The sequence below is a fragment of the Calypte anna genome, chromosome 4, assembly GCF_003957555.1.
Source record: "Calypte anna isolate BGI_N300 chromosome 4, bCalAnn1_v1.p, whole genome shotgun sequence".
NCBI lineage: Eukaryota > Metazoa > Chordata > Aves > Apodiformes > Trochilidae > Calypte > Calypte anna.
Genome location: NC_044247.1, coordinates 46,868 through 71,409, shown reverse-complemented (window position 1 = coordinate 71,409; position 24,542 = coordinate 46,868). Strand labels below are relative to the sequence as shown.

General features: G+C 42.9%; 2 protein-coding genes across 5 annotated transcripts; one reads left to right on the top strand and one right to left on the bottom strand.

The window, feature by feature from the left end:
* Nucleotides 1-2,048: 2,048 nt before the first annotated feature.
* Nucleotides 2,049-7,261, bottom strand: LOC103535180 (potassium voltage-gated channel subfamily C member 1-like). 2 transcript variants are annotated; one of them, XM_030449116.1, is made up of 3 exons: nucleotides 6,727-6,813; nucleotides 4,457-4,994; nucleotides 2,049-3,868 (listed from the first exon to the last, which is right to left on the bottom strand). In XM_030449116.1, the coding sequence occupies exons 2-3, from the start codon at nucleotides 4,970-4,972 to the stop codon at nucleotides 3,065-3,067; spliced, it is 1,320 nt and encodes a 439-aa protein (XP_030304976.1). In that variant the 5' UTR covers nucleotides 4,973-4,994; nucleotides 6,727-6,813; the 3' UTR covers nucleotides 2,049-3,064. The 2 variants fall into 2 exon arrangements, with proteins under 2 accessions (XP_030304976.1, XP_008499437.1); XM_008501215.2 differs by lacking the exon at nucleotides 6,727-6,813 and adding an exon at nucleotides 7,201-7,261 and having other exon boundaries at nucleotides 2,124-3,868.
* A 1,259-nt stretch (nucleotides 7,262-8,520) lies between these two features.
* LAS1L (LAS1 like, ribosome biogenesis factor) lies at nucleotides 8,521-20,765 on the top strand. 3 transcript variants are annotated; one of them, XM_030449316.1, is made up of 13 exons: nucleotides 8,521-8,540; nucleotides 10,103-10,228; nucleotides 10,409-10,478; nucleotides 11,618-11,699; nucleotides 12,712-12,903; nucleotides 13,503-13,549; nucleotides 14,101-14,210; nucleotides 15,056-15,141; nucleotides 16,020-16,235; nucleotides 17,423-17,558; nucleotides 18,103-18,479; nucleotides 19,543-19,684; nucleotides 20,374-20,765. In XM_030449316.1, exons 2-13 carry the CDS (start codon nucleotides 10,116-10,118, stop codon nucleotides 20,462-20,464), a joined length of 1,662 nt encoding a protein of 553 aa, XP_030305176.1. In that variant the 5' UTR covers nucleotides 8,521-8,540; nucleotides 10,103-10,115; the 3' UTR covers nucleotides 20,465-20,765. The 3 variants fall into 3 exon arrangements, with proteins under 3 accessions (XP_030305176.1, XP_008499436.2, XP_030305175.1); XM_008501214.2 differs by lacking the exon at nucleotides 8,521-8,540 and adding an exon at nucleotides 9,240-9,486; XM_030449315.1 differs by lacking the exon at nucleotides 8,521-8,540 and adding an exon at nucleotides 9,567-9,776.
* The last annotated feature ends 3,777 nt before the right edge of the window (nucleotides 20,766-24,542 follow it).

Here is a 24,542-nt window from a genome sequence, read left to right as displayed (position 1 = left end):
AAATCCTTATTTTATATGTATGTTTTTTTAGTGTGTACTGGTCATGAGCTCCTCTGACTACAGCCTCAAAAAAAGTGGAAAAGGTACTTCCTGAAACCTGACGAGTGCCCTCTCCTTGGAATGCTCCAGTAGTGCATAACAGTGCTTCCCAGAAACAGGCCTTACAGATGTCATTCAGTGGGATACTATTCCTTTTGCAGACAGGAAGGACACTGCATTCTTATTGAGGAAAACATGACTCCAACAAGGGAGACATCCTTCTCCCACCCTTTGCCCAGGGAGAGGGTTCACCATCCTGACCTTGGCATGAATCTTCCTCAGCCCAGATGTTACTTCTTTGGAGCTTAAAAATTACTGGATAATAAAGTAGTGTCCTTGCTTATCCTTTCTGAGGCTCTTTTCAATGAACCCTCAGGCACAGCTCATAGAAACAAAAAGCAGAGAAGGCAGCGATTTGAAAGGAGAGAATGTGTGCTCTGTCACAAGATTTTTAACAGACAAAAGCAACAGCTTAAGACCACAGCCTGGTCTGTGCTGTGGAACTGTACTGCCTGCCAATAGCCAGGTGAAGAGATGTGGATGTGATTCTTAACACGAACAGAGAGGGCACAGGGGATCAGCTCTGTGCACGGCTGGAGTGAGGGAAGGATATTTCCCTCACATTTTGCTCCCAAATCAATGGTGGGATATAGATTTGTTTCAAGGGAACCCAAGCAAGCTGTGCTGGAGTCATCACGGAACTGCTCCACAAACTGCGCTGGCGATGGGTAACACCAGCAGGCAGCAGCGCTTTTCCCTGGGCACGCACTAAGACACAGCTCCTCGCAGCGCTTCTCCTGCTTGGGAAATCCGCAGCGTAGAGAGCCCTCGAGAGACAGAGTGGCCCGGAGTAGGGTGGGGAGTCCTCGCTGCATTGCCAAAGCCGTCCCACGGACGGGCCCGGACCCCTGCCCCTTCCCCGCGGCGCTGCCAGCAGTGGCCTGTGACCCGCAGTGCCCCCTCCAGCCACACCGGGGAGCGCCGGCTCCAGGGCAGGGGGTCCGGGCCTACCGGTCACACAGGCCGCGCAGCGGCGGGACAGCGGGGGGCGGGCGTCAGCAGGGCGGGGAGGCAGCGGGAGGGTAACGGGGGGACGCACGGCGGGGTCGGGTCCTGTCCCGTCCCGTCCGGCCCTGCTGATTCCACTCCAGGAAGTGGGCTGAGATTTTCTCATGCACAAACCCACCAGGTGGTCTCGAGAGCAAGCTGGACCCCCGCTGATTATATAGTGGGCCCTTTCCCATTCTGGGGAAGATTTGAGGACAGGCCTGGTAAATCTATAGTAAACGGCTGCAATTAATACTAATTTCCAATAAGATAATATATGAGTATTTTGATCTAATTAAGAAAAATTCCTATGGACCAGCACACATGGTTTTACCCTGCTCACTCCCACCATGCCGTGCACAGCAAAGGTGAGTGAAGGAAAACTAGACCTTCCTTCCACTGCCAGGGTGGGGTGACTCCAGCTTCTCATGTTTTGTGCCTGGAATGTTTGCAGTTTTTTCTCTTTACACAAAACCCAATTCATTGTAACTGCACTGGAAAAGAGGGCAGTTATCGGGTGTTTTGATAAAAATAAAGAAGCCTTAAAATGCCATCTTGAACAGAAAAATCATCATGAGAGACAACTGTAGCAGACGAACCTTTCTTGGGGCACGGTGCTTCGAAGTCAAACAGGTGTCCTTGCCAAGGTGCACAAACAGTGCTCTGATCTTGCTGCCTTTAGACTTGGCTGGCCTTGTTCGGTGCTTCTGCTCCAGACCCAGCAAACCTCCTCCTTCTCTGGCTGCTCCAGAGTGAGCTGAGCTTGCATTCGGAAGCTCACCTTTTATTGGCCTCCCAAGCCCGCTCATGTGCAGCTGGGGTCAGCCCTAATTGGGCACAGGTGGACTTAACACAAGTTCACGCCTCCCACCTCATAATTAGCGACACCTGATTACTTCATTTCACTACAGACAACCCTTATTTAAAATTGTAATTAAAGGAGCTTTCGTGAAATATACGTTATTGTATACAGAAAATTTTACTTACTAAACAAAACAATCTTAGCACACCATCCTACTATATAAATGATGGAATGTGGGGGGGGGGTTTCATACTTCAACAGTATTTGTTATTTCAAAATTAAACATAGGTAACAGTTAAAATTGTTATCTAGTTAGAAGATACATATTCCTAGTTTACACCTATGTCTTACTAAAGAAAGTAAATTACAGAAAAATTATATTATCACATATTACGTTCTTTCTTTTGAACAGCAAAAATGTTATAGAGATTTTGATTAATAGCTCAGTAACTTTGTAACATAAAAATGAAGAACTCTTGAAAGGTGTTGATCCACTGAAAGTGTCTGATAAAATTTTGATCTCGCAGACATCAAGGAAAGGTTGCCATTGACTTCAGCAAAGCCAAAAAGGATTTGCTGTTGGAGGGCTTCCTTGCTGCTACCCAAATGTCATAGCAGTTCCTGTGAGCCCGCAAAGCAAGTTATCAAACAGTGCTGTCAGGCTGACAGAGTCACTTCAGACTGTTCCCCTCTTTACATTAACATGTGAGCACAGCAAATCAGATGTGATGTCTTGTTAAGGTAAAATAGGGAAACAGAACAGCATTAAAAAAAATATCCATGCTTCCTCCTTGCTGTGGAAGCAGAACCATGCACAAATCTTTCCTAGCATGCAAAATGAGACTGAAATGAGGCAAGTGATGCAGGGCTGTAAGCCATCTGAGGGATTATGGTGCGTCCCCAAGTCATGGAAGTGGACTGCGTCGTGCACATCTAGCCTGTAATGCACCATTACAGCCTGCCTCTGAACAGTGATATGAGACAAAGTGTGACATGTAAAAGAGCAGGAGTTGAAGTGCAATATGGGAAAGACCCATATGGGATTCAACAGGTTTCATCAGTTGTGTATCAAATACTGCAACCTGCAGTAAGAAATGCACTCCTTTCCCACCAAAGGAAATAAACCATGCTGAAGCTTTATTGATAAAGGCAGAGGGGAGTAGTGGTTCTGGAGTGCTAATGTTTCTTGCTCCTTTTGAGCTTCTGTTTGAAGATAGCAATGTCATAATAGCTTTTAAATTTCACCAGGAAAATGGGTATTGGGATGGTAATAGTTAACATGCCGAATACAGCAGCTAAGGCTGCTGTCACTTGGCCAGCTGTGGTAACAGGAATAATATCTCCATAGCCCACTGTAGTGAGTGTGATCAAAGCCCACCAGAAGCAAACAAGAATGTCAGTGAAGTGCAGCTCTCCTGTGTAGGAGGGATGGATACCCAGCAACTCCCCATAGAAAAAGAGAGAGCCAAAGAAGAGGGTTTCAAAGGCCAAAATCATCAGCAAGATGCAAATCTCTCTAAGGATAGACTTGAGGGTGTAGACTAGAACCCTGAGGATTAGTGGTGTTTCTATTAGCTTGGATATCTTCAGGAGTTTGAGGAGATAGACAACGCGAAGAAAGCCCAACCAAAGCCCCAGGCTTGGCATTCTCTGAATATGCTGAGTCACAAAGAATTCAATGTAAACTGGGAAGAGGGAGAAGAAGTCAATCACATTCAGAGGATTTTGGAAGAACAACTTTTTGTCTGGGCAGAAACAAAATCTCACAGAGAACTCAAAAGTAAACCAGAGGACACAGAAAAGCTCCAGATGAAGCAAGTAGGCAGCCTGGTGGTAATAGGGTTCACGTTTGTTGTGGAAGACTTCAGAAAAGCCAACAGATGTGAAGTTAGCAGTAAAGAACTCAAATTGTGCCTTGGTCTCCTCACAGAATATGATGACAATTCCCACGATGAACAGCAGAGAAACAAAAGCCAAGCACTGCAGAGGGAGGAAAGGGCACATGTGCCATTAGTCCACATAACCTCACTGCCCCACCCACAATCCCCTCCACAAACAGAGTACAATCCCAGACTAATCTTTCTCAAATCGCCACTGTTCTGCTCGCATGGAGCACACTTTCTCCTTTCAGATTTGAACCATAGCAAGAGAAGATCAGCTTAAAGAAACCAAAATATCTGAACTCCTACATCGGAGTTCATAAGGGAGAAATGTCTGGCAACAGGAGCAGTGTGGAAAGGCTCACACTAAGGGCCTCTTCAGCACTATATGTTCACTCCAGAAATACCAGCAGTGCAAAAAACATGCCCTGAAGCCTCAGAATTGTTTTTTTTTTATATTCTGCATGCCTGACATTTTAAAAAGGCAGAAGGCAAGCATTTTGTACAGAGAACAGGGACAGGAGGAGGAGAGAAGATGGAGGTGTCCGATAATGAGATTTTTTTTTTCTTTTTTAATCTGTGACTAAAAAATGCTTATCAAAGCTATGAACACATTAGTATTTTTTATGGATGCATTACAGAAACCCCAAAGGACACAGACTGTGTCCATCTCCACATGCAGCATTACCTTAGCACTGAAAGAGGAGAAGGGTTTTTCAAATATAGACCAAATCTTTGGCTGCCACCTGGTTCGCCAGTTGGAATCACTTCTTTCTGCCTGGATGATAAGGCAATGGTCATCAGTTTGTTCATTTTCTTCCCAAATGTTAACCTCCTCTGGCTGCACCTCTTTTTTATTCAGCTTCAGCCAGCAGCAGGATGCTAGCTGTGTCTCATTTATTTCCCAGAAAGCCAGTTCTTCTTCTAAGACTGACCTACAAGTATTAATGGGGCAGTGGAAGTGTTTGGTCCTATAGTAGTTCAACACATAGGTGAAGACCTCAGCACTTCTATCAAAAAAGAACTCTTTGGTGGTGGGATCATAGTCATAGACGTTTGGGGCATGAGGCTCTGTTAGGCTGCACAACTTGGTCCCTGGAAAAGTCCGGAGGGTGCTGCTGTATGTCTCATATCTGACTCCCCCAATATTCAGGATGACTTTTTCCTTGGAGTCTTCCATCTGTGAGGGACAAGGGAGGTGCATGTCCTTATAGGCTCTTGTTTACCTTCAGTTAAAAAGAGAAGAACAAAAGCTAAAAGAAGTAGAGAAAGTTATGAAGCTAGGTGATTTTTCCAGGGTACTCCATTCTACTTCTTTCAATGCACATTTTGAGCCCAAAAACACTTCTGCCATCGTGATTCATGTTCTTTTCCTGTTCCTAGACTGCTCCATGGCCATATTGTTTGAGCACTTCACAGAAGATGCATCAAACTAAATGAGAAACATCTGGTTTGCACTATGGTTCTCTCTTTCAGCTTCTTCCCATGGGGACAGAACACATAATCCGGAGCCTATTTCACCACATTTCTTTATATACTGTAGATAGTCATTGCAATAAACTTGCTTCAGGTAAAATTCTCATTCCCAAGACATTTCTTCCACTAATTCTCCCTTTGTCTAGTTCTTCCATCTCTGCACCCAATCTCCTTTCTCCACAAGCAGTTTCTCAAGGAGAACTCCATGTGCCAAAGAGATAAAACATTATTCAACAGCTTATTCGCTTAGGCAAGTCTTTAAGCATAATCTTGTGTTGAGCCTGGCATAACACATCACGAGAGACCCTGCTTCCTGGTGGGAACATTTAGGTAGGCTGAGTTATGATTTTTCATTAAGTCTTCTCTGTTCCACAGAGCAAAATAATCTTTCCCTCTGCAAGAAGCTCCTCCTTACCTGGAATCTATATGCAGGACTTCTGGACTAGACAGGTATGTGTAACAATATACTGCCTTCTCCTTCAGAGCTGGCTGCTGTCTCAGAATAGCACCAGAACCTGCTGCCTGCACATTCAGTTGCCTATTTCCTGTAACACGCCTCCTGTTTTGCTCTTTAAAACCTGTCATACCTGGGAGAAACTCAAGCCCTGCTTTATGAATATTATTCTAAGAGGGAAGGAAAACCAAGAATCACTGTAGCCTCAGAAGCATGTAGAAGACATACAAGAACAGAAACAGGATGCTCTTGAGAAGGTGACTAGAGCTGTTTTCACCCAGATGTTATCTCCTTCTGATTGTCTGTACCTACACATTTCCATCCAACCTTCTCTCTGCCTTCCATTTCTAGTTCTGGTCCTTCTTGTAACAGAGCAATCCTGTTTATCTTTCCTGCTTGGACTACGACCCAGAGATGGCTGGTCAGTATGCTGAGACCATGCGCACAGAAATTACAGTTGTCCCTCCTCCCTTTTTTTTTTGCATAAGGATGTTGAGCATGGGAATGACAGGATACTTCTACAACAAACCTTTTCCCCCAGGACCATAAGAGAAACAAGCCCTGTACGAGGGAAGACTCACAGAAGTGAAGAACTACACACAGCACCTCATTCATCTTTATCAGAAAAGGCTGGAAGCTGCAGCTTGGGCACACATTCATGTCATAAGAAAATTACTGCCTACCTGCTGTCCTTGACAATCCCAATATATTTGAAGCTTGATGACCTTCACCTAAAACTTCTACTAACTTCAATAAGAGCAAGACTCAGCACAAGGACTAAAAACATGCAGGCATTGCTCTGCAGGAATCCAGCCAGAGTGATTCTAAGCAGGTCAGGTTAATTTAGCACTCAGCAAATCTGGAGTTACATTACTGGTCTCTGTTGCCTAGCACTCTAAAGAGAACAGTGATTTTTGAGATGCCAGCTAAATTTGCCTTTATCTGCTTAGAACGTCAGATACCTCCTGCTCAAACATAACAATCCCCATGTAAGAAACGAGCCAAGAAGTGGCATTTTGTGTCCTTACCTTAGTGTTATTGCAGCAACTCTGCAAACAGAAGAAAGGAGAAGAGACTGGGAAGAACAGAAACAAACTTGGTGGAAACAGGATGTTCAGTGGCTAGTCTCCAAAGCTCAAGTCTTATAGATGCCAGAAAACAAAACCAGCCAATAGCACTGAAAAGATGCAGAGGCCCCTCTCCCTTGTTCTCTGCCCTATCAGCAGTCGCTCTCTCCAGTCCAGGGAATAACACTCAACCAAAAAGGCAACAACTGCCAGGCCAGCTTTGCTCTGACTACTCTGCCACCCACAGCTGCAATCTCAAAGGGCCATGGTGTTTGGGAAACACATGGAATTCAAGTGTTTTAGGACCAGTTAGAGATTATCAAGCCACAGAAAGGCAGACAGAGTACAGTTCTTTCTTGGCTGTGCCTTATTCAAATTTAACTAAAAAAAATAATATAGAAAATAACAGGAGCAAGCAAATAAACAAAAAAATACCTGACTTCTCATCTTCTTGTCACACTCTCCCTTTTTGGTTTACAGGACTTTTTCTTCATTTCTGCATGACCCAAAGCTTAATCTTTCACACCGACTGATTTTAAATGCATTTTTTGTCACTGATTACTCCAGGAAGAAGGTTGGCACATAGCTGACAATCCCAGTCAAGAAAGGCATGCTGCTTGTGATGTTTCCCTTCAGCTGATATTCCAAAGCCATTTCTAGGAATTGCCTGTGCTTACTTCAAACTCTGTAGAAAGAAAGTAGGAAAAGGAATTTCCTTATTCCCAGCAAGAACAAGACTATTCAGGAAGGCTTGAAGAGACTACCTTTTCAAATACAAATGAAAAGTAGATTCTTGTATTTTTTGAGTAAGTATTTCCACAGTTGACCTGAGGCATTTTTCATTTTGATTTACTACCTGTATTACCCTGTCACACTGAAATCTCTCTTCTTTTAGAAAGCAGATTTTCCACTTAGGCCTTTTACCTACATAGCAGCCTGTCTCTTTGCTCCTGTACGAAGCAACCTCGTAGCCAGACGTCACAAGCATAGCAACAGCACCCATGGGTCTGGACTCTAAAAGCACACAAAGAATGTGAAATCTATGCTAGTCCTGTACTTCTTCCCTTCCATTTCTATAACAAACAATAGTCTTCACATCTTTCTCCCTCTCCACAGAGAATAAAAATGAAACATACTCGTTTTAATTTAATTTCTAGCTTGTCTCTGAGGTTCTGAACACAAGTGATTTCATCAAGTTTGATTAGTCCTATCTATTCCACAGCACTGCACTACTTGCCTTTACAACTTTTACACTGCTGTTGATTTCTGAAAACCAGAAATAATCTGGCAACCGAAATGACACATGGTGTTCCTATACTCTGAATAAGAGCTTTTGAATGCAGTGAACAGTTTGTCCTTTCAGAACATTTTTTAAGCAGATGAAAAGTGCAACTCCATTTCCAGAGAACAGGGCCTTATTCCAAGTTCTCTCATTGCCTCATATATTCTGAAAATTCACTTTCACTACATGAAGCGCTGCAGGAGTTTGGCAACAAAAAATCTGTCCTCTCAACCTTGCACTTTTTTTGAGTAATGAAGCTCTTGTTTCAATTTGGCTTACATTTGGTGTTTATTAACACCAAAGTACAAAGTAGATTTTTTTTTTTTGGGGGAGGGGGGTCAGGCAGTGGGAATGAGATTGAAGCTGTAATGAACTGAGGCATTTTTCAAAGACTGTATTTTAACAGAACTCATTCACGGAACAAAAAAGCTCAAGCTACCACAGAGTCCTGGCAGTCTCAGGGAAAGACCAAGCTACTCTTTAGGCACTCCAGGTAAGAACCGACAAACTTAGCTTTTCTAGCTAGCAAAACCAGCGTTATCTGGGGACTTTCACAGTGCTTTTTCCCCCATCCTGTTCTCTGACGTCTAATACAAGTGTATTCCTGGGATTATGCAAACAATCAGCGAAAAGTGAAATTTTTTAAAAATGCTTCCCAAAATAAGATTTTCTAATAATTTACTGATTCAGCCTGCTGACAAAACCTGTAAAGCTGCAGGTGGAAAGAGCAGCCACGGACTTAAAGGACCACCGGCAGCACAGGTTCGGTGAGAGCGGCCCCGGCCGGGGGAGCCGCTCCCCCGCAGCCCGGGCTGCGGGGACTCAGCTCCGCACCCCGCCCGGCCCGGCCCGGCCCAGACTCCCGCCTCCCTCACTCTCTGACCCCAGACACATCTCACCGCCCTCCGCCACCTCAGGGAGGGGTGTCTCGTCTGTTCTGCAACGACCTCACGACACCCAGCCCTTTCTGCCGCGGACCACCAGCCCTGCACCGGCCGGAGGAGAACCCCTATCCCTAAGAAACGAGAGGCACCCAGCGCCCCTCAGCCACGAGCAGCACCCCAGAGTCCCTGGATCGCCACCGCCCCTCCCGGAAACGGCCCCGCGCCCCGCCCCGCCCCAGGGCGGGGCCTCGGCTCGGCTCGGCTCGGCTCGGCTCGGCTCGGCTCGGCTCGGCTCGGCTCGGCTCGGCTCGGCTCGGCTCGGCTCGGCTCGGCTCGGCTCGGCTCGGCGGGTCGCGGAATGGCGGGCCGGGGGGAGCTGGCGTGGGTCTGCAACCGGCGGTGCTCGTCACCGGCACGCAAGCGGCTGAAGCCGCTGCGGACGGTGGTGGCATGGAGGGGCCGGGCGGAGTGGGACCAGGTGATGGTGGGGCTGTACTGCGGTGATAGCCGCCTGCAGCAGGAGGCGCTGGACCGGGTCTCGGCCTGGAAGAGTCGGTATGGGTCGCACGCCGCGGGCGGGTAGAGCGCTATGGGCCGGTGCTGCCTTGCAGGCCGTCTCTTTGGGCCCTGAGGCGGCCTTGACGGCCTTCCGCCCCGGGTTGCTCCTCACGGTCCTGCGGTAGGCTCGCAGCTCCCGGAGGCGGTGCGTGCAGACCGCCGGGCGGGCAGCTCCGCGTTGCAGCGCGCCAGCTTCATGCGGAGGCTTCGGGCGGGCAGGGGAGGCAGGAGCCCAGCGAGCTCGCCGCCTCACAGACGGTTTTCGCGATCTCGAGGCGGAGTCTGCAGTGAGTGTATCCTGGTCCCCACATCACCATTCTGCGCTTGTGTTGCCCCTGCCGCATCCCCACACAAGAGCAGTCTAGGTTTTGCATCTTGCCTTGTGTCTGTACTTTGCATGTAAGTGCTCATTTAACGTGTAGGCGTCGGAGTAGCCATGTAATCCCTATGCTCCTAAGAAAAGCCGCCTGGAAAGATCCTTTAGTGCTTTCAGCATACCGTTTTAACAGCTGTTATGTACTTCAGGGGCACAAAAAGGAGCTGGAAAGTCATGCGTTTTGCAAAGGGGACGTGTTTTTGTGAGACTATTCACCTGTTTTTCCTGTATCTCTAGGTATGGTCCCAAAATGCCTCTTGCAGTGGATTGCACTGCTGAACTGATTCGTTGCAAGGTCCTGGATTCATCTGGCAAGTTGAAGTCCCATGAATTAATCCTCTCGTATGGGTTGGCTCTTGTAAGGTATGCTCTGAAGGCATGTGGTGTGCTCTGTGAGAGACCTGAACAGACAGCTTTATTCAGCTGATTTCACTATGCACCTCTTGGGACCACCACGTTGTACAGCGCTTTGGGGGGGTTGCCTCTGGGGTTCTGCATTTCAACTCTTGATGGTTGTTTATCTTTCCTGTCACTTGCATGCAGGTTTGTCAACTTGATCACAGAAAGGAAACAGAAAATGGTCAGCATTCCTCTGAGACAATTAGCTAGAGAGGTAAATATTTAATAAGAGTAAATTGATAAGTTACGTATATACACAGAGCATATGCATTGTCTGTCAAGAACACTGGGTGAATGGAGGTGGGAGGGTGGGGGTGTCATTCTTTTGTAATCAAGAAACGGATAAAGATGCCAATTCTTTCCAACTACAAAGCTTTGAAGAGACTTGATGTAACTAGATCAAAAGCTTTTTTCTTTAAAGTCAAATTAGGAGTAAGAAAGGTGGATGGTGGTTAAAGAAGTTTGAATCATGAGTGATCAAAAGTCTTGATTTATGTCTGAATACGCCCACTTGACATATATCCTATGCATTTTTGTTTCTTTGCTGCTGAGATAAAGAAAAAAGCTAAACCTGGGGTTTATAAATTCTACTCTTTAAGAAGCAAGATTATATGTAGAAAGCACTTAATCACATTTGCATTCACTTGAAGTGAGCTCGTCCACTCGTGCCTGGAGGAAGGAAGGTTCAAGGTGTAATTGTAACAGGAGGCCCAACCTGAGTCCTTTTAGAGCAGCTGCACTGAGCATCATAAATGGGTCTGGATGGCAAGTTTTGAAAATGAAGGACAGGATCTGAGACTCCTACCTGAGGACCCTCTATGAAGAGGATGAATGATTGGGGTTTTTTTCTGTTTTTAAGACAGATGCTGTGCCAGAATTTTTAAACCTGATCACTTAAGAATAGTCTTCTACAGTTGAAGTTAGTTGTCCTTAGGAAATCTGCAAAAAATTACATGCTTAGTGTGTATGACTTAAGTATTATACAGTTTGTATCACTGTTATACAAACTGTCATCCAGATTGTTTCATTAGTTTAAATACAATTAAATTGCTTCTTAGGATCTCACTAAATTATACACAGCATCTCTGTCTAAAACATCTGTTGCTGCAAGTAACTTTGAAGAACTTCAACTTTTAAATCCCAAGTTTGTATGGATCCCAAGGCAGAGGAAGAGTGGGATCAGAGAGGAGGGGATGTCAGCCCTCCCTTGAGCTGTGGGACTGGGGTGCAGGAGTGGTCCAGAGGAGGCTGTTCCCGCCCAGGTGGAGGTTGTCTGCAGCCTTGCGGGACCGCACCAGGTTGTGGGGTTAGGTGGTGGAAACTGTGGAGTAACGCCCGTGACTCTTCTTCCAGGTGGATATCCCCATCTGGGTTGTGGATCTCCGTCATGAGCTGACCCACGGGAAGCTGCCACGGCTGGGTCTGTGCCGCAAGGGTGAGTGGTGCCGGCGGGGGCTGGCCTGAGTCCTGGGCGGGCGCTGAGGGGGCAGCCCTCTTCCCGCCGTTTTGGGGCGTGTCAGGGCAGGCAGCAGCTCTTCCTGTCAGGGTGAGCAGTGATGTGAGACACCGGGTGCCCTGGTGGGGTAACCCAACTCTGGTTGCTCCATACTGTGGTACCTCATAGGGCAGGTGTTCAGAGACTTTCTCCTTCTCCTGGTAAAAATACTGGCAGCTGTCTATGCTTATTTACTTCTCAGGAAGCTCAGTCTCGGGGAAAGAGGTAAATGCTTAAAGCTTACTGATGAAGCCCAAAAAGGCCTGCAAAACTGTTTAGAGACAGAGTTTTGAGCCTTTAAACAGCAAAGGTATTTATTTTCGGATCTGGGTTACAAATCCCATTTAGGGAAAAATGCAGTTAGGTAATGCAAGCCTGAATGCATAATGACCAGATCATGGTGTTTGAAGGAATTTCTGGGAAGTTTGGGTTAAGCATTCGTTTGGGACCTTAGATTGAGTTGGATAGTGAAGCAGTGATGGGAGAAAACTATTTTCCTTCAGTTCTATCTAATGTATGCCTAAAGTAGTCTCTGCACAAAAAAGCGTTACTGTTAATAGACACTGTGTTGATCACTCTGAACCTGAAGAACTGGCTCATTTTCTCATCAGATCACTACTGCTTGGACTATGTAAATTTGGCCTAGCTTCAGTAAGGTGCAGCACTGTAGTGGTGTCCAGTATTTTTTGTTGCCAAAAAGACAGTGGAGTGGGTGTCAACCAGGCCTGTCATACTGGGTTGTGGGGGAGTTTGGTTTGGTTCTGTTGTGGTTTTTTGGTTTTTTTTTTAAATGTTCACCTTTTCACTAATGGAGTTGTGTGTGATTTCAAGGTTTGCAGCTTGTTAATACTGTTTCTTCTTACAATGCAAATTAGCAATGTGCCACCTATATTATTTTTTTTCAATAGCAAAGCAGTGAAGTCACTGAAGAGAGTTTTCTGTTCTTCCTTAGGCTGTGATGTTGTGCTGGACTGGCTACGAAAGACATATTGGAGCCGTCAGCTGGGCAATAACTTGTGTGAAGAAAGTGAGGATGAGGAAGAAGAGCAGGAAGGGGTGGAAGCAAATGCAGAGCTGGGCAATGATGCCTGGGAGATTCAAACTCCACAGCACGAGGCCTGTCAGAAACACAAGGAATTCCATGGTAGGTGTCCCTAGAACAATGGCAGATAAGAGGATTAGATGTCCCATGTTAGAGAAAACAGTATAAGTGAGTCATATTCTAGCCCTGATAACAATATATAAAAAGTATATAAATCACAGGTATCTCAGCCTGGACATAATATAGCGTACAAAGTGAAAAACAACAGGAAAACATTGGTAAACTGTTCCAGTGGCTGTATTTCTATTACCAGAAGCTTTTAAAATGAAATGAGCTTTTCTTGAAGTGGCTTTCTAGTTTGAATGACTTACTGAAGGAGAGGGAGTTCAGATTAGATGGCTGTTCTGTGAGTTTGAGGCATGTGAAATATCAAATAGTACCTCAAACAGTAAAACCAAGTAGTCATAATATTTTTCTTACAAAACATGACATTCTTATGGGGAGTAACTCACCCACCAGATTACAGCTGGAAGCTGTAGGAGTCTTCAGAGCATTGTCTGAATCAGAATTTACAACTTCATTTGACTGATGCCTTCCTTGAGTATATTTAGCAGAACTATGCAGGTTGCCCAGTTACAAAATTCTGTCATGTATAGTTGATCCATCTCCTCTTTAAACTATAAATTAATGTTTATTTCTAGAAAAAGTCAGAGATGTGCTGATGTCCTACAAGAATGAGCAGTTTCGGGTAAGTGCAGGCTGATCATTAGCACTTTTTGGCTCTTCTCATTTCCTGCCTGGGGCAATACATGCTTATTCTTGCCCAAATTGAAGAACTGGTGCTCTTGGCCAGGGCTCATTTGAAACACCTGAGCTGTGATGGTTCCTTGTGTGAACACTCTATTCATGTTTTAAGTGAGATATGTACTTTTTGGAGATCTTGTTTTCCTTGTCTGTCTGGGTGGAGTTTGTTTTCATGCAGCCTAGTGTCTCTGGAAATTGAGACCTGTCATTTGGAAGTCATTAGCCCATGTGTCTATCATCCATCACATATCCCTGCAGAAGCCCGGTGTCTGCAACTCTTTGCTGATGCTGCCTTTTAAATTCAGGCCTTTTCCAAGTATGGCATGGCTTATATTACTTTTTAATATACCTCTAAGGCAGGGAACTTTTGTGAGGGTTTTTTTAAGAGCTGATAATGCAGTACATATGTATGTACATGTTCTTTTAATAGCAATGTCTTTCTGTTCTCCATTGAAGCATATTTTCTGTTAGTGCTTGGATTTTTCCTTCACTCAGGTTCTGCAGACTGTGCAGTCTGTTTCAAAGTCTCGAGAAATGTGGTTTGATTCCTCTTCAGAAGTGGACTGGATTTTGGCTCAGATCAAAGACCTGATGCAAGAGAACAGGTACATCTTGGATAAGAAACTGAGGTGAAAGGTACTCTGCAGAGCTGGGGCTGTAGACCTGTTGCACTACTTTTTCACTGTGTTCAGCTAATCAAGGAGAAAGCTATCAGTTGATATCCTGAACAACTTTGAGAAGATTTGAAAAGTAGCCATCCTGTCCGCAACACCACCTCTAGCTTAGAAAGAATCTGGGCAGTTGTCATGTCCTGTTAAACATCTTCTATTAGTCCAGCAGTGCCGATATGTGAGTCTTTTCTTCTAAAAAGCTATTACTATGAATGAGTTCTTAAGGTGTTTCAGTGTTGTTACTGCACACAGGCTTGTGTCCTTACATGGTGGGTTAGATTTTTCTTGTCTTTCAAAAAGATCTGCTTGTGGAAACATTTTAAGATAGCTGTAGATTACAAATGAAACTAATTCCTGCACAGTGTGTTGGGAATTTCACTGCTTTGCAGTCCTTTCTTTAGAAGGTAAAGTGGTGGTAAGAAAGGACTGGTTTTACATCCTTTCTTCTTCAGGCGCATGTGATAATATGGATTACTGGGCACCAATGAATTGGTGTGCTTATGAGATACGTGATGTTTACAAAATTAAAGCAGTTTGCAAAGTTTGTCATTTATCCAGGAAAGTCCTAGAATTAGGTGGTACATCTCAGGAGCCTGATTTAATTTCCAACTTACGCTGTCAATTTTCTGATAGAAAAGATAATCAGTTAATCTAAAACTACTTTAAATCTAAAACTAATGAGATAAAACAGATAACCTAAAACTTATTTAAGAAGTGGTGTAAGTGGTGTTGATATGTAAAGGAGCAAGGGGTTGACAAGAGTCTCTGATTTCTCTAAGGGAGTTGCTGGCTGAAGCTCTTCTCAGTGATGGCTTTCTCATCCCAAAGATGGATTGTCTGAAGATGCTAAATATCAAGTATGAAGGTTTGTATTCTGGGCACCGCATCAGTAAAAAATGCATCACTGGTGTTATGTCCAAGTCTGTTCTCCAGACCCCTTTATGGCCATGCTTAGCTATTGCTTTTGCCTAAATCTTTTCCTGTGGAAGGATATTGCTTCAGCACTGGATACTGCCTGGCTAAAGCATCTTTAAGAGCTTGCATCTCTGCCCTTGTCTGCAAGTTACAGGTTTCATGAACTCCCACTGGTTTCTTTTCTACGCCAAAGACCTAAAGTAAATCTAAATGGGATTTTTTCTGAGCCTCATTCACCAGTTACATCTTAGTCCCATACTACAGCCCATACTGCATGGAACCGCTTGGATTTTCTGCAAGAAAATCAGATACCTAGAGGAAGTGAAAATTAATAATTTGTCTATTTCCTTGGGACCTCTTGGAAACACCAGCTTTGGGATCTTCCAAGAAAGATCCTCAGATTTCTGTGACTGTACTATAGTAGTAAAAACTTAAGAGCTTTTTGATTCTGTGTTGCTTTGCTCAAAGTGCCATCTTTTTGCAGTATGTTTTTAGTTAGAATAACAGAATATATTTGCAGTATATTTTTAGTTAGAATAAAAGGTAGTTTTTCCTGTGGCTTACCATGTGATTACATCAGACATTGTATTTTTTACTTTAATTGAGCTGTTGTATAATGTATCAATTTGCTGTTTATTTTACTTCCTTAGCATAAGAAAATAGAGTTCCAGGTTCAGTAAAGATCCCAGGAAATACCCTGGAACCAGTGATGTTAACACAAACTAGTTTAGAACAAGTGTCACACCCATGATTCACGAAAAATAACAAAACTGATCTTTGGCTTATCTATTTATCTATTTGTTTGTTTGTTTATTTCTCTTATTGCAGCAAATAGAGATGTATGGCAGTTCAGAATTCCTCAGACTTTTTACTGCTTCTGGCAGCCTTTGCTGACAGGCCTCCTTTCCCGAAGTTTTACACAGATCTTACTGGAGAAAATGTTTATGGAGTTGAAGGAATGTTCTGACTCTTCAGAACTTCGACCTCAGTTCTTGATCAACTGGATTTCTGAGATGCTGACTGGCATTGCCAAAGTGAATGCTGGTGAGTATGTCTGGAATTTCTGTGTGTAAAAAATGTACAAGTCTCCTCTGTACTACTGTGAAAACTGAGAGACTGGTGAGACCTTCAGATGGGAAGTGCAATAACCTAATCATTATATTTTGTCAGGTGAATGTGGAGCTTTTTTTGTTGTATTTGTTACACTTTTGAACCTGCAGTTTGTGTGTGTCATACATTTCTTTGCAAAACAATGAAATTGCTATTGGCAACTTGGCTGCAGCCTCCTCATGCCAGTTTCTCGCATGAATGATAAAGCCCTTAAAGACTGTTTTTTCCAAATACTAGTACTTGTAGAAAATAACAATAGAAGATAACAGCTAAAGTTGTTATATGCAACCTGTTATGAGTTCCCTGTTCCCAGGTCATTCCTGACAGAACAGAAGCCTGTCTTTCCAAGACACTCACATAGTCTCGCTGTCTTTTTCTGATCCTACCACAGGACTTTCATGCCTTTGTAACTTACACAAAAATAACAAGTTATATTTTCTTTTCTGTTCCTAACTCCTTAGAACTGTTTAAATTGGCAAATTATATGTTTCACTCCAGAGGGGGACACAGAAGAGCTTTAATTACTTAAAAGTGTGTCACAGGAATTGTGTTACCAGGAGTGATACATACACTGCTACCTGGTACATCCCTGAGGAGGCTTCCAGCTGGTTAACTCTGCCACCTTTCCTGTCCTCTGCCTCATTTCACACCAAGATTTTGCCAGCATCTGTGTCAGTCATGCATTTCTGTCTGGTGCTTTCAGTGTGTTCTGAGCACATCTGTTATGTACCAAGATCCATCAACAACAGCAATTCCTGGCTGTTAGCTCTGCTCATGGAAGGGCTCTCTGAAATGGTCCCAGGTCTCAGAAGCAAGGTACTCCATTTATTTGGAACAATACTGTACAAATGCATCTTGTGGATTTCCTGTCTGGGATCATATGAGCAGACCCAGCTTGGGATGGTCTGCATGTTGCTGCAGTCATGTCTTGTGGAGCTAACCCAGTTGTCAGTGCATTGGCAAGTCCTTTTAACAGCCTTGATGCATTTGGTCAGAAGATCTGGTTTTGGACCGGGGTTGAAATGCCAGTTGAGTATGAATGTTCCAGTAAAAACACAAAGGTATAAAGAGTGTATTTTTAAAGAGTTTTGAGCACTTTGTTTTTATTGTGTTCTTTGAAGGGAAGAAAAAACAACATTGTAATAAACAGGCACCCGTGAAGGAGTTGTTCCTCCATAAGGTTCCTTTGCAGTGGATAAGACTGACTGATAATTGCTTGGAAGCTCCCTGCTGGGCAACCCCACACCTTCTTCAGCTGTAAGTTTGATCCTGTGACCTAGAAAAGGATCAAAACAAGTGGTGCTTTGTAACAGATTTGGGCAGGTCCCTTGTGATCCCTGCATTGTAGCTGCATTCCTGTCCCTTCCTTTGCATTGTGGCAGTGCACCCAAATCCCTGCCTGTTGCTGCTTATCTCCCCATTGATTCTACAGAGAGATAAATGAAAATTTAAAATGGAAGTGGGGATTATGTGGGGAGGTATTAAAGAAGCAATCTGATTAGAAGAAAAGTGACTTGGTAGCAGATATGTGACTGCTTTTACAGGTGATACCAAAAAAGTAGTAACTTTTTCACATGAAAACAATGAAGCAGGAGTTCAGTTAGAAGTATCCCAAGTCCTTTATTGTAATCACAAACAGGGAGTATTCCAGCATCCACCCACCAGGGAATGATCAAATTTGCCTGCTAGAGGGGATATTTGAGCAAACTGTTCTGGAGGAAACTCATGCTCAGCTTGATAAGCCTTAATCTGAAATATTTTTTTGCTTTTCAGATTTTTACAGTGCCCTTTCCCTTTCTAGGATCCTCACAATCATGAGACCTCGCCTGCCACGGTCTTCACGGAAGAACCTTCTCTACCTCACTTCTGTGTATACAGAAGGAGGTGGCCCTTTACCCAGCCCTGGCCTCTCCTCAGACTGCAGCGAGCAACCAATTTACACTATCGAGAGCTTACAGTGGAGGGCCAAGCAAGAAAATCAGGTTAAAAATCAAGGGCAGACTGAAGAGAAAGAAGAAGATGAGCTGGAGAGAGATGGTGGTGTAGAGGAGGTGGAGGAAGAGGAAGAAATGGTAACGGAAGTGAATCCTTGGGAAGGACTTGCTCATTCTGGTAACATGATGGCTATTGCTGAGAAAAGGGCAGCGCTGCAAGGGTCCGCCTGGCAGATTAGTGCAGGTAAAAAATTTCTTTGTAAGACTTAGACTGTCTTCATCACTGGCAAATGTTAATGGAATTCAATTTCATGTCTCTTCAGGCCTGGCCAGAACTGAATTGTGTTTCAAAATAATTTAATTGCCAAATCACTAAAAATTGTTTGTTGTGGATTGTTTTTTGTTTGTTTTCCAGTCTTCTGTTTATGTGCAGGAGTCATCTCAAACTCTTAGAATACTATGAGTGTTTTTTCCAGAATATGTTGTTACTAACTGATTAAGTTTTTTTACTAAGCTTTTCCAAACTGGTTTAAATTTAAATATATCCAATTGGTGGGGCAGCATAGATGCCAGATGTGAATGGCAAGGAAAATATGGATATTTCTTGGACTTCTGTTTGTCAGACTTTGGGATATTTGAAATCACATTTAGGCTGTGCTGGAAGGCATCAGTCACATGCTTGTAAGTTTTGTGCTCCAGGAAAATTGCTGTTGTGATGTGGTGGCAAGCAAAAGAAAGGATCAAGCCAAGTTTTTAGAGGGAATAAACAGTATGTCCAGTATTTAGTTAGCTTTAATAAGGTAGCTGTACTTTCATGCTGGGCTGGAAGGTTCTGCAGTTGAGAAGATTTTTTTGGTTAGTGATTTGTGGAGAGACTTCTTAAAAATTGATGTGTGTAAGTCAATGTGAGTGTTTCTAATGAAAGTGTACTTAAAAGAGAAAGGTAAATGAAGGTTGCTTTAGAATACTATGGAAGTTCTTTTAATGGGCCGTGTCTCACAGTGGTTTGGATGAGCTACGCATGATGCTATGTGGCACTAGATATCTTTCTGTTGTTACCTACTACAGTGGCTTTCTTTGGAAGAGATAGTAGGGATGGAAACAAAATTATTAGAGATTATATTTCAAATTTATTTTTGCTGAGTACCCAAGATTGTTCCTGTTTGCTGGGTGGCTGAGCTGCATTAGACCATACTTGTGGACTTGGGGGTATCTTTTTTTTTTTTTTTTTTTTTTTTTTTTTTTTTTTTTTTTTGAAATCTCTCTGGGGAGCTTAGGTTTCTTGGTTATGTTCTGTTTTTACCCAGATGAAGTACAATGGAAAGACTTTCCCCTTGGGAAACTCCCAGGTCAGACAGATGACCCTGATGGTCTCATGTTGGATAATTATTCCATGATGTCCCTGCTTGATCAGCCAGTGAGAGAGGACTGGAAGGCTCCCAATACAAAGTAAGTGTGGGCTGGCCTTTTGAACCACATAATGCATTTCTCTCTTTGCCTTGTAGTATATGATGTGAAAAATTAAGCATGATATTTCCTTTTCACTTACATTTCACAAAATATTTTGTCCCAAATGTCTACTACTATCTCCAACATCGACTAACTGCACTTCTCATGGATTTTTCAAGTAATATCCATGTTTGGAAGGAGCTTTGCAGTGCTGGTGGAATAATGTATCAGTCTGCACTTCAGACTGCTGACCATGTGCCTTATTTTCTGATCCTGTTAGTAAGATACAGACTGCTTCTCCTATAGAGTTAGTCTAGAAGTGCAGAATTTTAAAAACAAGCTTGTGCAGAATTTGCTTGGTGATACACCAGGATGAATAACTTTAATGAGAAGAACCATGGCCTTGCAATGACACTGTTCATTGCATTTTGGTTGTGTTCCAAACAGGAAAAACTCCTCTTTGTCCAGAGTTTCATTGTGGTTCCTAACAACTAGAAAGCAGAACCATGAAGCAAGCAACCACTGGGTGTACCTGGTCTTGCTGCAATTTCCTTTCTTCTTCTTTTCAAACTTCCACATTTATGGCTGCTCTGGTGATGCTCAGTTGTTACGTGCTACCAAAATTACTGTGGTGATGTGAGCTTCTAAGTCAACTCTGCTTATATGCTTTGTTTCTCTTCCTCTCACAGCTCTGCAGAATTGAATACTCCTGTGACAGGAGGATTATTTTGGACCCAGAATGACTTCCATAAAATAAAAAGTGGCCTTCAACTTTTCTAAGGCAGCAGAGAGGCTCTGCCATTTTCCTAATGGCACAAGATAGGTAGCATGGAAGAACTAGTAATGGTGGTGGGCAAATACCCATTCTAGGATTTTTTTTTTCCTCATGAGTTTGACTGGTTGAAAAATAAGTATTTTATAAAGGTGGTGTGTTTTAAGTTCCACATTAGTAACCATTGCCTTGTATAACTACCATCATTAACTTTTAACTCATGTTAATACTTGCCAAATAGAGTACTTCATAATCCCTCAGTGTTCCTTAATTTTTTTCATGTAATAAATACAACCAACTGAAGGCAAACCTTCTGTCTGGATCCTGTTTTTCTTTTTTCACTCAGGTCTTCTGGAAAAGCGTCCTCTCTTGTCCTCAATAGCTGGACTATTGAGCCAGGATACAATTTGCCACGATAAGATTGTGCTACACTTTTCATCTAGCTAGGATTTCACATGAGACTTCATGGTTCAAAACTAGTTAGAGCATGGCTGAATGCACTGTAGTGCATAAAAGCCTTCTAAACCAGCACTGCTAATGCAAAAGAAAACTTTCTGTTTTGGGGAGTTTGTCAGGTAAGCCATTTGCTTTTCTAGTATTTTCAGAAATTTCTCCTTTTATCTGGGAATTCTGAGTGAAGAGGATTTGTTCTTCTATAACTGTATTTGGTGGAGTATAAAATAACTTAAATAATTGTATTCAGGATTATGAAATCTGGTGTTCATCTGATCTCATTAATTCATAGGAGGAACAATTTTGTAACTACTTTCCCAAGTACCTAATGACATTACTGTGAAAAATACATAATGAATGTGTAGGTAACATTTCAACCTGTCTAGTTCAAATTATTTGAAAAGTAAGTAAGTAAACAATTACTGCCTTTGGTACTTCTGAGATCCATCGATGCAAACCTAGCACTTCAAAAAGGAAAGGGCCATGCTGGCAGAATACTCTTGCTACATACAGGTTTTTTCCCCTTTGGTTAAAGTTTATTTGGTAACATTTGTTTTCAACATGCTAATTACTTTCTTTGCTTGAAGAATATTCTGGGTGGGTATAAGAAAGGCAATGCTGATATAATCCTAAATTACTTTTTTTTCCTTCACTTTAGACAGGACTCCTTTTTATTGTCTCAAAAATACATCTCCAAAGGGAAGGTATAGAAAGGGTTGGAGACAGAAGCTGAGACTATATGAAATTAATCATGCAAGCAGGAATTGCTGAAGAAGTTAAGGCCAAGATCATTGCTTCATTGCCAAGATCAAAGCTTTTGGCTTTTTTCACTTTAAATTTCTTTTCAATGTAAGTACTTGGACAGAGTAGTGGAACTTTATTAGCATAATTTATTCCTCACTATTCAGGTCTTAAGTAGTCTGTTTTCACATTCCCAAAGGTCACTACTCTGACAAAGACTTCAGCTCTACCCAAGGGCTACAGTTTTGGGGAGAAATAGGAACAATATCCTATGGAATCTAATTAGAATCATTGAATTGCTCAGTCTGGGAAAGACTTTCAAGATAATCAAGTCTAGGCTTGTCCTAACCCTAGGCTATTCCTGATGACCCACCACTAAATGTCCCTACACACCACTTCCAGGTGATTTCTCAGTACATTCAGGGATGGAGACTCAACCACCTCCCTGGGGAGCCTGCTCCAGTGCTTAACAACCCTTTATGTAAAGAATTTTCTCCTGATATCCAACCTAAATCTCTCCTGATGCAACTTGAAGCCATTTCCCCTTGTCTTGTCATCAGGCACCAGTCTGTCACCAGTGAGAAGAGGCCAACCCCACACTCACTATAACCTCCTTTCAGGTATTTGTAAAGAGTGAAAAGGTTTCCCCCAGCCTCCATTTCCGCAGATTATATAGCCCTAACACTGTCAGTTGTTTCTGATAAGGGGTATTTTCCAGACCCTTCACCAGTTTTGTTGCCCTTCTTTAGACTTGCTCCAACACCTCAATGTCCTTTTGTATTGAGGTGCCCAAAACTGGACACAGGTGCAGGATTACTTCCCCAGCACTGCTGGTCACAAAATTTCTGATGCAAGCTAGAATGCCATTGGCCTTGGCTACCTGGGCACATTGCTGGGTCATATTCAGCCAGCTGTCAATCAGTATACCAAGGTCCTTATCTTCCAGCAGCTGTCCAGTCACTCTTCTCCAAGGCTGTAGTGTTGCCTGGGGTTGTTGTGACCAAAATGCAGGACCTGACACTTGGCCTTACTGAATCTCATACAGATGTTCTCAGCCCAACAGTCCGGTTTGTCCAGGTCCCTCTAAAGCGTTTCTGCCATCCAGCAGGTCAACACTTCCTCCCAACTTGGTGTCTTCTGCCAACTTACTGAGGGTGTATTCAATCCCCTCATCAAGATGATTAATAAAGATGTTAAATAGGAGTGGCCCCAGCATTGAGCCCTGGGGGACACCACTTGTGACTGGCCCCCAACTGGATTTAACTCCATTTACCACAACTCTTTAGGCCTGGCCATCCAGACAATGTTTAACCCAGTAGAGTATGCCCATTCAGGCTATGGGCAGACAGCTTTTCCATGAAGATGTTACAGGGGATAGTGGCAAAGGCTTTAGAGGAGTCCAGGTAGACAACATCAACAGCCTTTCCCTCATCCCCCCAAGTAGGTCACCTCATCATAGGAGGAGATCAGGTTTGTCAAGCAGGATCTGCCTTCCATGAACCTGTGCTGACTGGGCCTTGGTGTCTGGTTGACCTTTAGCTGATCTCTAATGGCTCTTGAGATAATTACAAATTCTTGTTCTCAGGAGTGGTGTACTGGAGGATATAAATTAAGCAAAAAGAGCCTGGGACTAGGAAAAAGCAACTTTGTAAAACGCATATTTTATTTGGCTTGATTTGTTTTGTGTCATCTTCTGAATCACCTGGCTCCTGACCATTTTGAGTGCAAACTGGTAGCAGTGAGTTCAGGCAAATCCATATAGAAGTTACCTGTGTACAAAATTTTCCTTTTGTTGGCTTTACCCTCTCCTCCTCCCAACAAGTTAAAGCAGTTTGAGTCAAAGCAATGGTAATAAATGGGATTTGATCACAGTACTCCCCTGCACCTTCCCCACATAGTAAGGGAAACCATTGTTCAAATAGCAGAAGAAAATTTGCATAGACAGAGACTGACAAAGGATGTTATTCTGATAAGCAATACCTAAATAGTACTTTTTCTTCTGCTTTCTAAGTAATAATAATTTAAAAAGTCTTGCCCTATTCCTCCACAGATTTTGAGCACAGCGGGACAATTTGAGCTTTATATATGATTTCAGAATCTGGGTTTCTCAGTAAATCAGCTAGAAGTATCAAGTAATAACTTGGACAGACTACAACAGTTACAGTTTTTGGGCATCTCATGTTAGAGGATTACAAAACAAAAAGCTATAAACAATCCAACGGCTCTTAGTTTTATTAAATATTTACATATATATATATATATAAAGCATAAAATGTTTCATATTATTAAATAATTATGCAAACCTTTTACACAGGGCACGGGGATGACAGGTGATAGCCTATATTTCTTTTAGATTCTTCCCTCAATTCTTTTAATACATTCATAATCTTTAAATACCGTAGATGAAAATAGTAAGTATTACGTAGTGGCTCTTCAAAGGCTGACCAAAAACTGGCATGAAAATAATTTAAGTGACAATGCACTATTGTTTTTCTAATCAAAATACCACAAGAAATACAGTTAATAAGGGCTCTGACCACAGGCAAGCTATTAGTACGTAAGAGGAGTATTAAGATGAGCACTCACCTTAGAAATAATAGTGACAGAACAAACTATCTGATTCTCGTGTGTCTTGTAGTACTAATGCTTCAGGTAAACTTTTGGCAAGTCAAGATAAAGTTATATTTCAGCTCTGTTCCTTCTCTTTAGCAGAGAATGTGTCAGAATGCGTCCCTTGAAGCATTTTTGTTTGTGGCTTGGTATACATCACAAGTACATGTGCAGGTCAGCAAATATTTTCTGACTGAATTATTTGGGCAGATTCTTTCCATGTTCATAATTTATCATTGAGAAGTTCAAAATGCTAAAATTCATTATTTGATGCAAACTGGC